We start from the raw sequence: 14,106 nt of genomic DNA on the forward strand, positions 1-14,106 counted from the left end.
AAATTAAAGATTTAAATGAAAACTTATTTTAAAACTTTTAAAATGTAATAAAGTTTATGATTTATTTAACTTTTTTAATCGATTAAATTCATGTTATTATTTGACTCATTTTACAAATTTTCCCTCTCCAGAGGTGTCTGACATGGTGCAGGTGTTGTTCCACTCAGGCTACTTGTCATATTTTCTTTAATTAGATTTGATGTTTTGACAAATCTAGAAAGGACTAAAAACGCATGTATTCCCCATAGCCTACATAACGAATCAACTGTCATCCTTGGGACTAAAACAGTGAATCGAACACAAACCGAAGACGCCAAACCATTGATTAAGAATCAGCATGTCATGCCATACCACGAAGATGCGCCCCTGGTATCATTTAACAAAGAACTCTGATAGTCTAGTAGACATTCTTCTTGTTCTTCCGTTCATATCTGAGTTCATTGTTGTGATTCCAAGCTGGTGTTGATATTCATGGCTGATTTCTAGCAGGCACCTTCTTTTCAAAAATTTTCCAGTCTACTCCTAAAAAAAGTGAAATCCTCTTATTAGTTAAGAAGCAGAACATGCAAGGCTAGAGTTGAATATTCTTAAGAACAAAAGAATAACAGGTCATTTAATTGCTTTGGATGACTGTTCGAATCCTTTCCATTACTAAAGGAATATCCGACTTTTCCAATGTAGTGAAACACCACCTAAACCATCCAGGTTCAATACAGTGGCATGTTGAACCAGGGGTTGCATTAACCTTTGCAACATTTAGCAGTCTATCCCACAGTTTAAGCTCGCCTTTCTCACTATAAGACCCAATAAGTTTGCTCATGTCTGCCCAACAATACAACCCTCCACTGCTACTAGCACACTTGATACCCAACTCTTTCAGCCCATCCAGAAATAAAGCTTGCATGTTCCGTAGTCGTTCTCTGTTTATGGCAAGATATTCTGAAATGAACCTTGTATCTGAAAGCATTGACACAAGCAACCATTGCGTAGGAGCAGAAATGGATGAGAACCGTGCTAGCTTAGAAGCAGCAGCCAGCACATTTTCATTGTAAGAATAGATAACTCCAATTCTAAATCCTGGAATGGAAAGGTCTTTTGACAGTCCATAGATTATATGAACCCTGCTCTTGTCAAAGTTTTCTACATCAAGAATCTCAGCCACACTTACAAACTGGTCATTTCCATATGTCGATCCAGCAAATATTTCATCAGAAATGAGATGTATGTTTTTCTCTGTGACAAAGTCTAGAAGTCCAATCAGTGTTTCCTGGTCTATTAGATTACCAACTGGATTGTTGGGATTAGAAACAATAACTGCACGGACTTTCACTCGCTTTTTTGCTTGGTTGTATGCTCGTTCAAGAGCAGGAATGCTTATATTAAAATTATCAGTGCTTCTGCATGGAACAGGAATAAGCTCTATCCCAGTCCGCCATTTAATATCTCTATCCCACCTGCATCAGATTCTATGTAATTTTCTCTATTATATTGACAGAAAATGATTAATCTGAATAACGAAATAAAATTACCCTGGGTAATAAGGAGATGGAACAAGAAATGCATTTCCAGCATCAGCAAGACAGAAGCTTAATATCTCAACTGCAGGAGTGGCACCAGCAGTTAAAACCAATTGTGATGGATTGAAGGAAATTGACCCTTGCATGATTTGACCCATAAATTCGGCAACAGCCTGTTTAATAAAGAAGATTATAAAGCAGTTTATTTCCAACAAAAAGGAGTAGCCGCCATTAAGCTAACCAATAAAGGAAATCATTATCTATAAAATTAAAGTTGATTGTAGTACATCAATAACAGTTATGTTTCAACTATTTCTGCTTTGGCAATATGGATCATATCCCGCCATCAAACTCTATATATCACCAATAATATCCAGATTTTTTTAACATTTTTAAATAAATAGAGAATTAGAACAAGAACTTACTAATCCCCTTTGAAAGACAAGCAACATGGTAAACATTGAAGTTTGCATTCATGGTTTTTTAATAACTGAAGCAAAGCAATATGGCAAGGAATTAACTATCTTGCATTTTTTGTTATTCTATTACAAACTGCTAACTAGCAGAAAGGTTTTCCAAAGAATAAAAATAATTTAAAAAAAAAATTGCTGACCTTTTCAAGGTATACAACTTATAATAATTCAACCAAATGAAGTCACAATCATATAATATAACTTCAAGACTTTAATCTTCTAACCCCTCCATACACATATTGGACACCCAAGACAGCCACCAACACAAGGAATCAAACACTAACACCCTTATAGAACCTATGCAAACAATTGTAGAAAAAGTGATTTTCATGTTGGATACTCTTGATCCAAAGTCATGTTGGATACTCATATCCAAGTCCAAGTAGCATAGCAATGACTTTAATCATTCTTCTCCCAATTGTTGTCCAACAATAAATGGAATGGCCAATTGTTGTCCAACTATAAATGGAATGAGAAAAGTAAGCAACAAATATTAAAGATCATTTAGCATTCTGGACTCTGGAGTTTAAGTAATTTTCTTTTGACATCATCATAATCTAGCCATGTAAGCATCCAATACATGAATCTTTTCTCTCCTTTCAACTCTACTTAAGGCCATATCATTAGTAATATTAAAATTACTTAAATCAATATCTTTACTGCATTAACTAATTTATTTTTATTTATTCTGTACTCCTTGATTCGATTATTTTTACTACATTAACTTTAATTGATTCAATTTATCTACCTATGAAATACATTTGTCGCCATTAGAACATGTCTATATCATTTGATCATATTTTCTTCCATTTTATTATACATTTGAGTTACACCTAACTCCTCTGAGTAAAAGAACATGTTCTAGTTTATTTTCCTAATAACTAGGCATTTATCTTACTACCGGAGTGCCTGATGGAGTGGTTTAAGTTAGACTTTGTTTTTGGTTTTGTGCATCACACATGGAGTGTCTGATGGTTCAAAATCTATGGAAGATTGGAGAAGATGGTATGGAGATGTGGGGATTTAGATGTTTAGACAAAAGGTTTAAGTTAGACTATGTTTTTGATTTTGTGCATCACACATGGAGTGTCTAATGGTTCAAAATCTATGGAAGATTGGAGAAGATGGTATGGGACACCCAAACGACCATAGGACGAGAAGTATCGGAGGCAGTTGTGCATGGTAAGCAAAGTACGCAAATGAAGCGAAAAGGATGGCACGATAAAGAAGTTGATGAGTTCAACGTATCCAAGAGATGAGAAACTTCACGAAAGAGAGAAAGGCAGAACAGGAAGGGAGCCTGAGAGTTTGGTACATCTAAGAAATGAGAAACTTGATGAAAGAGGGTCTCGAGGTGGAAGGCAATTGCTAGTGAGCTGAAAGTTGAAAATGTACTCGGGCATGGGTAGATCTAAACTTAGGAAGACTCAGCTATTAGATAGGTTGACATCAAATTACCAATTGACTAGGGTAGACGATTGAAGCAATTGGCCAAGAAACTTACTGTGAGTTTGTTACTATTTGTATAGCCAAACTAATTACCTATGAGAAACTGATTGGAAGCCTAGCCAATTGGTGCAGTCAACTAAGGAACATTATGTACCATGTTTCTATAAGTCAACCGACTGATTGTTTATGATGCAGGTGTTATCCGAAGAATCAAGGAAATCGGTCATGAGCTACGGGATTCGATCATGGTAAATCAATCGAATGGTTAATTGTCATGAACCATGAACCCTTGATGAAGTAGTTGTCACATTCATTGATTGTGAACCTCAAGAATCAGTTATATCAATCACATGGCAGTGAAATATTAGTTGACTGATAGATGTCATGTCAAGAAGACCATGTCAAGATTCTATTGCATGGAGGAGGCTTTAAAGAGGGTGTTCAAAGGCCACAAAGACAAGTAGATTGATTACATTATTTTAAACCACATTTGTAAAACTCTAGAATTGTGTTATAAAGCTCCAGAGCTATTCTTGAAGAAATCGTAAGAGATTTTTCCACCTTTGGCATTTACAGAAGTTTCGAGAGTGATTCATCGAGACATATTAAGGAGTGTTATAAATGCTTTTCCCAAAACATCATTAGGTATCTATGCTTGATGCATCTTACAAATCTTAAGGTGAGTAATTTAGAGGATTTGTTCACAACCATGGAATAACTCTAGAGTTGTAGGAAAAGCAAATAGAGAATAAATTTACAAGAGATATACCCTAGCAGCAAAAAAGAAGGATCATGCGGAACTTCAATTAGACTCTTCCTTAAGCCTATCAAGTAGAAAAATGAGAAATTTTTTAAAGCATTCTAATATTGATAGGCAAGAGGTAAAGAAACTAGTGAGGAAGAAAGAAGGGCAAGAAAATGGTAAAGTGACGAAGGTTACACGAAGGGCCAACACCCGAAATTGAAAGTAGAAAGGGAGAAAATGGTCAAAAGCTAACCTTCAAAAAAAATTTATAAACCTACTAAATTATTGTGTAAGATTAGAAGTAAATATCTAGACATGAAGAATGGTCTAGATTCACGTGAATCCAAATTGTAAAATTCATGCACTAGAAATGATTTTAAAAAATTAAAGGCTGCAAAGTTAGGATTCAGGGAACAAGTAGAAACCCTTAAGGTACAAACAATTTGAATATGCAAATATGTAGTCAAAGGGAAATTCATAGTAAGGAAAAGACTTAACTATAATTTAGATTACAAGCTCCAAGGGGACAAACGACAATTAGAAAGGTTTTAAAAAAATGTGATTCCTAGAAAATACCTAGTAAACACAATCGACACTAACTTGTTTTAAGTTAAAAACAAAATCTGATCTTAGCATTTAGAACCCTAGGTGGTCAACCATAGTTAAAATGAAATCAAAATATGTTTTTGGTTCACTTAGCATTTTAGTTTCATGTAACATAGTCAAATTTCAAAAAAATAATTGGATTTTTCAAGGAAATATATTTTTCTACGAAAACATGGCATATAGAAAAGTTGTGTTCAAAAATTCATATTTTATGAGTCGGCTAAAATGATAGAAGTCAACTCAAACAAGGCAACAATCGATTAGTAGGCAGAAGTATCTGATCATAGGTTAATCCTTGTGAAATTTTGAAAAATTCATTTTTGATGTTGGCAAAGGTTGAAAATTTCATTTTTGATGTAGGTTAAATTGGGACCTAAACTTTTTAAAAAGGAAGACTAGAAGAGTGGATGAAGGGGAGACATAATATGTATATATGCACTTAAACAGACTGGATATAAAAGTGGAAGAGATTGCCCAAGTGGTTTGGTGCGACTACGGATTTTGATGTTTTAACAAAGGATTGTTAAGCCTTGCTTTTGTGTTGTGAGAAATAGAATATGTAAGTGGAGTGAGAAGGATGGCCTAGAAAAAGAGCCAAGTGCTTGGTGCATCCAAAGATAAGAAGTTTGATAGAAGATTGTTGGAGGTGCACTACATAAGCGGAGCGAAAAAGATGACACGTTAAGGAAGCCAAAGAGCTCAATGCATCCAATGAACGAGAAGCTTGCTTGGAGAAGGTTTCATGGTAGAAGGTAGCAACAAGTTGAGTGAAAATGTACTCGGGCACGAGTAAATCTCAATTTAGGCGAACTTGGCCATTAGATGGGTAAAATCAAATTACTAATCGACTGAGGGTAGTTGATTGAAGCAATCGACCAAGAAACTTCTAGTTAGTTTGTTTTCATTTTACAATCTATTGATTGGCAATGAACAATCGATTGGAAGCCTAATTGAGTGGACTAAGAGCCTAAGACCTACCAAACCACGTTAAATTGCTTGTGTCAGTATGTTGTAATACGTGCTTATTCTAATTATGTTTTTCCACTACTATTTTATGACATTGCTAGGACCACAACAAGAGAAGATATTAAATTTAATTGCAGGCATGCTATTCACCCCCTCCTCTCTAACGCTGACGTTCACCTAACTATCATTGCGATCCAACAATATGGCACGACAAAACTATAGTGGTTTACATAATTTTCCGTTTTAGCCTAAATAGCACAATACAACCATAGAAGCCTCTAAAAGCTCCTCTCCATTTTTCATTTTTATTGGTTTTTAATACTAGATTATTTAAAGTATGCGCATTGGATAATAGGTAAAAATTAATTAGTCTTTCTTTTATTGATTTTGCATCAATAAAATCCTTCATATTTTCATCCTTCAACATCTAATATTCCATAAATTTGTACATTTTCCTTCCCTAATTTTCCTTCTTTTGCACAATTTTTTTTCTACTTTATACCTATTCATGTTCTCTTGATTCTTTCACCAACCTTCAAGACATTTCTTTAATCTAATAGGTCTTTGCTCTTCCACGCATCACTAACTTTTTCTATATATTCCACTACTTTTAATCTCAAGTATCGATTTTGTCTTATTTGTTTATCTTATTTACTAGTAAAGTCCATGCCTCCATATTATAAAACCCTTCATTCCAAAATTCTTGCTTCATCTTTGAATACGCTTTCATTATTATTCGTAAAATTCTACCACGTAGCTCTATTCAAATTTGAAACAAAGTTTTTTTCCTTTAATTAATAAATATGTAAATAAAATAGGCTTATCAAACATGGGTATACCACGAATAACTTTATCAAGGTTCTCATGAAAGTACTTTCTAATTCAATCATTTAATCATGTTTCACATGGTAGTTAATGTTGTAATCTGAACTTAAATCTTACCGTGACTTGAGCAATCCAAACCATAGTAAGACATGAAATGGGCTAATCTGATCCTACGCTTGCTTAACCTCCTTCCTACATACGTTTTTTGTTTAAATAATCATGACAGATAGAATCTATTTACGTTCAATTAGACATTTTGAATATTGACATATGCTATAAATAATCTTTTCGTGTCATATCATTTGAGAAGATTTTAACGCCTAAACTTTTTTTACTATTATCATTACAATTCAATTTACAGTTATCATTCATCCGATGGAAGTTGTTACTTGGCATATAAAGTTAGAACACTTTAAGAATTATATCTTAATTTTCAAATATTTACTATATGATAGTGTTTAACATGTTCATAGTAATATAACATATTAAAAGTTAATCTATACAATAAATTATAATTGTCAGATACAACAACAACCAAGCCTTATCCCACTAAGTGGGGTCGGCTATATGGATCCTTTTACGCCATTGAGCTTTATCTCCTATTATATCATCATTTATATTTAAATAAATTTTATCTTGTTTTATTGTTGCTAACCAAGTCTTTTTTGGTCTATCTCGCCCTCGTTTGATATGCGTATTTGTCATAGTTTCACACCGCCTAACTGGAGCATTTATCGGTCGTCTAAGTACATGTCCGTACCACCTTAAACGTGTCTCACGGAGTTTTCCCTCAATAGATGCAACTCCAACTTTCTCTCTAATGCTCTCATTTCTTATTCTGTCCATCTTCGTATGTCCACACATCCATCTTAACATCCTCATCTCCGCAACTCTCATCTTTTGCTCATGTGCTCGAGTCATAGCCCAACATTCAGCGCCATATAACATGGCAGGTCTAATTGCCGTTTTATAGAACTTTCCTTTAAGTTTTAGAGGCACTTTACGATCACATAAAACACCTGATGCTCTCCTCCACTTCAACCATCCTGTTTGTATTCTATGTAAGACATCTCTCTCAATCCCTCCATCGGCTTGCAAAAATGATCCTAAATATTTAAAACTCTCAGTTCCAGACAACTCATCATCTCCTATTTTAATACTTGTCTCATTACGTTCAATATTGCTAAACTTAAATTCCATATATTCTGTCTTTACTCTACTAAGCCTAAAACCTTTCTCTTCTAGTGTTTCACGCCAAGATTCTAATTTAACATTTACTCCCTCACGTGTCTCATCTACCAATACAATATCATCTGCAAACAACATGCACCATGGTACGGTATCTTGAATGTGTCCAGTAAGTTCATCCATGATTAGTGTAAAAAGATAAGGACTTAGAGCTGACCCTTGATGTAACCCTATCTTTATTGGAAATGCTTCAGTTAATCCGCCTGAAGTCTTCACTCTAGTCGTTACTTCCTCATACATATCCTTAATTAGGTCAATATATACTACGCTAACACCCCTCTTTTCTAGAATTCTCCATATAATTTCCCTTGGGACTCTATCATAAGCTTTTTCTAAATCAACAAATATCATATGTAGATCTTGCTTTTGCCCACGATACTTTTCAATTAGTTGCCTGAGAAGATGTATAGCTTCTATTGTCGACCTACCAGGCATAAACCCAAATTGATTTTCGGTGACCATAGTCTCTTTCCTTAATCGTTTTTCTATTACTTTTTCCCAAAGTTTCATGGTATGACTCATTAATTTAATGCCCCTATAATTTGCACAATTTCGTACGTCCCCCTTATTCTTATATAAGGGAATTAGAGTACTTACTCTCCATTGATCTGGCATTTTCTTTGTTTTCAATATCATGTTAAATAATTTTGTAAGCCATTCAATACCTTGTTTCCCTAGGCACTTCCATACCTCTATCGGGATATCATCTGGCCCAACGGCTTTTCCATTTTTCATTCCGTTTAAAGCTTGTTCTACTTCTGAAATTTGAATTCTACGGTAAAAATTTAAATTTCTATACTCATTTGACCTGCTTAAATTACCTAAGTTAAGTTGATCACCTACACCTTCATTAAAAAGTTGATGAAAATACCTCTTCCACCGCTCTTTTATTTCTCCATCATTTACTATTACCCTATTGCATTCATCTTTAATACATCTTATTTGGCTAATATCTTTTGTCTTCCTCTCTCTCACTTTAGCTATTTTATAAATGTCTTTTTCTCCTTTTGTATCTAATTTTCGATATAACTGCTCAAAAGTGCTTTATCCCAAGTGGTAAATATGGAGACATGTGTTGCTTAAGATTTCAAGTTCGAATCCTCATAACAACATGTATTTGTTGGCTGAGGTGCTGTTGAGGCAATGCTCTTCAAACAAAATCTTTATAATTGTCAGATATAGTTCTAAAATATTTTAATTAATCATAGGATCTACTTAATCTGTGATTTTAACATATTTCTATTCTAAGGTAGTAACTCAATCTTAGGAATCGACACTTTTAATATTTAATATTTCTTTTTCTATAACATCAACTATTATAAAAATAACTTTATCTCTGATTATCTTATTTTATAATTGTGTCCATATAATGATTATATTGTATGGCACCCACTTAATTTCTACTCTTTTTCTGTAATATATCAAATTTAAAACATGTATGACCAATTTCTATAGCCTTTTGACTAACCTATTTTTGCTATAAGCATATTATATTTAATGTTCTCATGATCATCACACCTACTACTACTAGATTTTAGTGTTCCTAAATTCCAATTTTCTAACCTAATGGAATTCATAATCATGGACTAGTTATTGAACCCACATTTGCATGTAAGAATGCAAGAACCCTTGCCTATTTGCATCCCATATGAGCATTGATGTGATTGGTTGCTTTGGAAGACCTCCCAAAGCACCCTTTGCATATAAAGGTAGCTTAGGTGATGAAGGTCCCTCGCTTCACTTAAGGATTGTTGTCTCAAGCTAGCAACCAAGAAAAAAGTTTCTATTTGCCAAGATTTGGCAAGAAGAAATGAGCATGGATGCAAATGATATCCTTTCTACGCTTTAAAAATGTATACAAGTAACATGCAACATGATTATCATAGTGCATAAGCATATATTATTAAGTTACTATTTAAGATTAGCTAAATTCATAAATTAAAAACAAAATGTATACCAAAAATTAGTTTGCACCTTATCTAAACATTAAATACTATTAAAACCTAAGTTTTTGTAGCTTTTTTTGGTAATCATGCGCTAGGTAATCAAATCCAACCAATTTTGTTTGATGTGGTTGATAAAGGGTTAAAAAAATAGGCTTATCTTGTTATTCTAATATCTTTATCATATGTGCACAGGTGCAAAAATTGATGAGTAACTACAAATTTCATAATGATTGAACATGTGTTTAGTACATGGATTTAAAAAATACAAGAGCTTTTGCTATATAAAAAGGTTCAACATGCTTGGTAGAAGATCAATAGGTTTGGTAGATGGAGGGGGCCAACATGTGTTGGCATGATACACAAAAGGTCAAGGTTGACCAAGAGCGCAACAGGTGTTGTTGAGAAAGACTCGGAAGCACGGCTTCTAGGCAAACAGATGAAGACTCAAAAGCAACATCTCTTACAAGATGAAATTCTAGAGGTAAGGTCTCTTGGCAGGTAAAGAGAAGTGAATCTTGAGAGATTACAAGCTACTATAATGTTTCCTGTGTAGAGGTTTAGTTAGGCATGTATTCGACTAAGGAATAAATGTTTTGCATTATAGTTGATAATCGAGCTTGATATTAGGTTATATCAAGATCCTCGAGCAAATTTAGTTGAATGAACAGTTGAATCGACTTGATAGTCAACTGTAGATGTTCTATTGACAAACAAAAGCGTCCTATTTCAGCCTAAGTTGACTAAAAGAGAATTAAGTGGACTGCAATGATTTAAGTATATAATGTAGTTGACTGCTTAAAACAGGTTGCTCTTTATGTGAATTAACTTGGATGGGAAAGTATTAGTCAATTAAGTTGCTGAGATAAATATGAGTCACTTGACCCTAGTTTAAGTCAATTAGAAATGTTATCCGTTGACAAACAAGTTTGTGATCTTATACAATAAAGTCGTAAGTCAACTGAATAAATATTGAGTCGACTTAAGAGTAGCTATTTATGAATAAGTAAAGTCGACTGATAGGGTTCAAGTTAATTAATGTGGATTTAAGTTGACTAAATAAATATTGATTCAACTTAAGAATAGTTATTTATAAATAAGGCTTCCATGATCAGTGCTTTACTCAACTAGAGAAGATTAAGTCAATTGGATTTAAACAAAACAACTGCATGAAGTTAATCCACTTAATTTGAAAACTACAATGACAATTCTACTGCTTAAGATTCTCATACTCTTGCTGTTTTTATTATCTTTTAATACTCTTTTTAAAACCTAATCTCTTGCAAAGGTGTTATTTTTGTTACAAGTTTTACTTTCGCACGTGTAAAAACAAAAGCTTTTGTACTAGGTTTCTCCATCTCTTGAAGGAGAACAATTTTAGTGAAATTTTCAAGCAACCCATCCAGAAAGTAGGCCATGAACTAGAAGTGGAAGTCTAAACCACATTAAAAATCATACTAGTATTATTTGTCACTGTATTTGAGCTTGAGCCTTGTATTTTATAAAGTGTCAAATCGTTTTAATTTTCAAGTTTCTAGCCATTCACCCCTCTTTAGTTGCACCATTGATCCTACATCTTACTCAAGAAAACACAAAGACAAATGAGGCGAAAATTTTGATAATCATCAGTAATAATAATAAATGATCAACTCGTAATCAACATACGCTTTACTCTCTCATGGTTGGAATAGCTCAATAGCTCTCAAGTTTCACAACCAAATCTCACAGCAAGGATATTAAAAATGTAACAATCCAATAAATTATTTCCATTTATTGCCTCTTTTCCAAAGTAATATATTCTCTTTTGTTTTTGTTGACCCTTGATGTTTACATCAAAATTGGACATGAAGTGGATAAGTCATCCACTTAACCTATAGTCTACTCCTTGTGATGCTGGGATTAAGTTGGTCTATCTCAACTAATCAAAGAGTGAAGCAACACGATATTGCATTTATGCATATACAACAAAAGAAACACTCACTGCCTATGCATAGGCTTATACATGTCAGCTTGAAATAAAGATTCATTAGGAGAAAATATAAAAAGACCATTTCTTACTAACTCTAGCAGATTTTACTACACAATTTTGATACATTATGTAAAATAGTAATATTTTGCCCCACATAAATATCTTGTCTCAGATAATGTCTTGTTGAAACATCAAGAAAACTTAGTGAATTCCTAACAGCAGTATGTACAACTTTTATATCAATCTACACGAATTTTGAATCAGTGTGTTGGGTAAACAATTGAATAGCTTCCAAACCTTCATTAGTGTTTTCATTCTCTCATCTGACACCATGAGATCCAAAAACATAAACAGCTCTGCTCTTAAGTATCCTGGGCAACAAATTTCATGTTTTTCCTAATAAATAAAATTATATTTTTTTTACTGATCTACATCAATCAGTTGATTAAGATATATGGTTTCCTTAAGGGACTAAATTAGATAATTCATACCTTTTACTTTTCTCAGTGATATCTTGGCACAAAGATATGGTTTTAATAAAGAAAAATGACCAAAATTAAACTTGAGATAGAAATCTCTAGAATATGCCTGCCTGCTTGGACATTATCGACACAAATTAAGCTGGGATAATGAGATAATACCGACACCATCACATGTGAACTTCCTTATCATGAGCTAATTATCCCTTAAGGAGCAACAAATTAAATTTTGAATGCAATAAATTATAAAATCCTGTGAATGAAATCTTACAACAATGATTAATTAAAAGAACAATGAACCGTTTCAACTCCAACAGTTCAAAATTCTTTCCATATATGTTTAAACAATAGGCAATTATGATTCTTGAAACACTTTTGTTTTTTAAAAACAAAAATGCTAAAGAAAAATCTGAAAATTTTGATGAATCACTGTCTCAAACTAATCTTCACATATAAAAAACAAGGGAAAAGAAGTTGAAGCAATATCATGTTGAAAGTTCCTGAAGGAATGAAATCATTCCGAGACATGAGAAGAATTTCAAACAAGCTATATAATTCACCATAGCCAATCCATATTTAATTTACCATTTAATTCAAGAATCTCGGGAAATCAATACAGGCAACCAAAGGTCATGCAGACTAAAGCACGCCCATTGAGATTTTAAAGCCTTTCAATGAATACAGACAGAAAAAAGAAAGGAATATCACTCACCATCTTCAATTCCATCAATCCATCATGCGGCTGATACGTCGCCAACCCCCTGACACTCAATTCTTGCTCCTCCAACAACAACGAGTCCTTCCAATTACTCACCAACCAATCACGGATCAAATCCAGCGACAACTAAGACGCAAAGAAACAAAAAGTAAAAATAATCGTCCGAAACCAAAAAAGGAAAACGCTATTTGAAAGATAAAAATAAGAAGAGATATCTCGTACCCGGTTCTCAGCCAGGCCGAGCTGCACGAAGCCATCAGGATTGGATGAGGCATCATAGGGATCCTCGGCGCACCTCTTCAATCCGACATAATAGGGATTATCGTCGCCCCTGGCGAGGGCGGCGCCGCGAGAGGAGATGCGGGAGGGTCCGGCGGATCCACGGGGGGAGAGGAGGTTCCTCGAGAACGAGCGATGCATGGAGGTGAGCTCCGGGAGGTTGGATTCTGAGGAGGAGGAGGGAGGAGGCGAGGAGGATGAGGAGGGACGGTGGCGGCGAAGGTAGAACTGGAGGAAATAGAAGAGGGCGCAGGGGATGAGGGAACCAAGAACGAGGCCACCCCTCCCCTGGACTACCGCCTGGAGAGGGACTATGAGGCGCATGGCAGCGGTCCGAGTTGAAGACGGATATACGCTTTTATCCTCGGAGAGGAACGGAGCAGGAGGTTATCGGCCAGAGGCGGTGCCGAAGGGAAGCCATCGAGTGGAGGAGAGGTGGCCGTCGCAGGGCTATACGATTTGACTGAGATAATTAGGCGAATATCTGCCGCTGCCTGTGCTGGCGAGGTCGGATAGAGAGAGTCAATTTTTGTATTTTTATTAAAAAATTTAAAAATTCTTAAATTATATATATCATAGTGTGAGAAAATTGCAGTATTATCCCCTAATTTTATAATTCCAAAAATATATAGTATTCCCATTATATCTATTAAATTTTTATTCTACTATTCAAAAATTCAATATCTAAATTTACGTCATCAAATTCGAATGTATAAATATATTAAGATTTGGGACAATGATACTCATTAATTAACACATCATCAATGGATTCTTGAAACTCCTTTGGTTGGGACCGGGCCGACCACCCCCAGAGATGTGGCTACTGGGATTATCATTTTTTTTTTGAAACTCCTTTGGTTACCTTGGCTATTACAAGTTTTGTCCCCGG

At 34.5% G+C, this 14,106-nt stretch overlaps 1 protein-coding gene across 2 annotated transcripts; it reads right to left on the reverse strand.

Annotated features, from left to right (window-relative positions):
* Positions 1-214: 214 nt before the first annotated feature.
* On the reverse strand, positions 215-13,679 carry LOC141834150 (1-aminocyclopropane-1-carboxylate synthase 6-like). Of its 2 annotated transcripts, none has more exons than XM_074721606.1 (5): positions 13,161-13,679; positions 12,933-13,064; positions 1,530-1,690; positions 693-1,454; positions 215-522 (listed from the first exon to the last, which is right to left on the reverse strand). In XM_074721606.1, the coding sequence occupies exons 1-5, from the start codon at positions 13,539-13,541 to the stop codon at positions 501-503; spliced, it is 1,458 nt and encodes a 485-aa protein (XP_074577707.1). In that variant the 5' UTR covers positions 13,542-13,679; the 3' UTR covers positions 215-500. The 2 variants fall into 2 exon arrangements, with proteins under 2 accessions (XP_074577707.1, XP_074577705.1); XM_074721604.1 differs by having other exon boundaries at positions 622-1,454.
* Positions 13,680-14,106: the final 427 nt, after the last annotated feature.

This window comes from Curcuma longa, chromosome 8 (assembly GCF_044706935.1).
Source record: "Curcuma longa cultivar G26 ecotype Majalengka, Jawa Barat chromosome 8, ITB_CL_G26_1.1, whole genome shotgun sequence".
Classification (NCBI taxonomy): domain Eukaryota; kingdom Viridiplantae; phylum Streptophyta; class Magnoliopsida; order Zingiberales; family Zingiberaceae; genus Curcuma; species Curcuma longa.

Coding starts and splice junctions, on each gene's coding strand:
- LOC141834150 (XM_074721604.1), bottom strand. CDS start 13,541: ATGCGCCTCATAGTCCCTCTCCAGGCGGTAGTCCAGGGGAGGGGTGGC. Junction 1,691..12,932: donor GATTGATGGAATTGAAGATG/GTGAGTGATATT, acceptor TTTATTAAACAG/GCTGTTGCCGAATTTATGGG. Junction 1,455..1,529: donor CCATCTCCTTATTACCCAGG/GTAATTTTATTT, acceptor AATCTGATGCAG/GTGGGATAGAGATATTAAAT.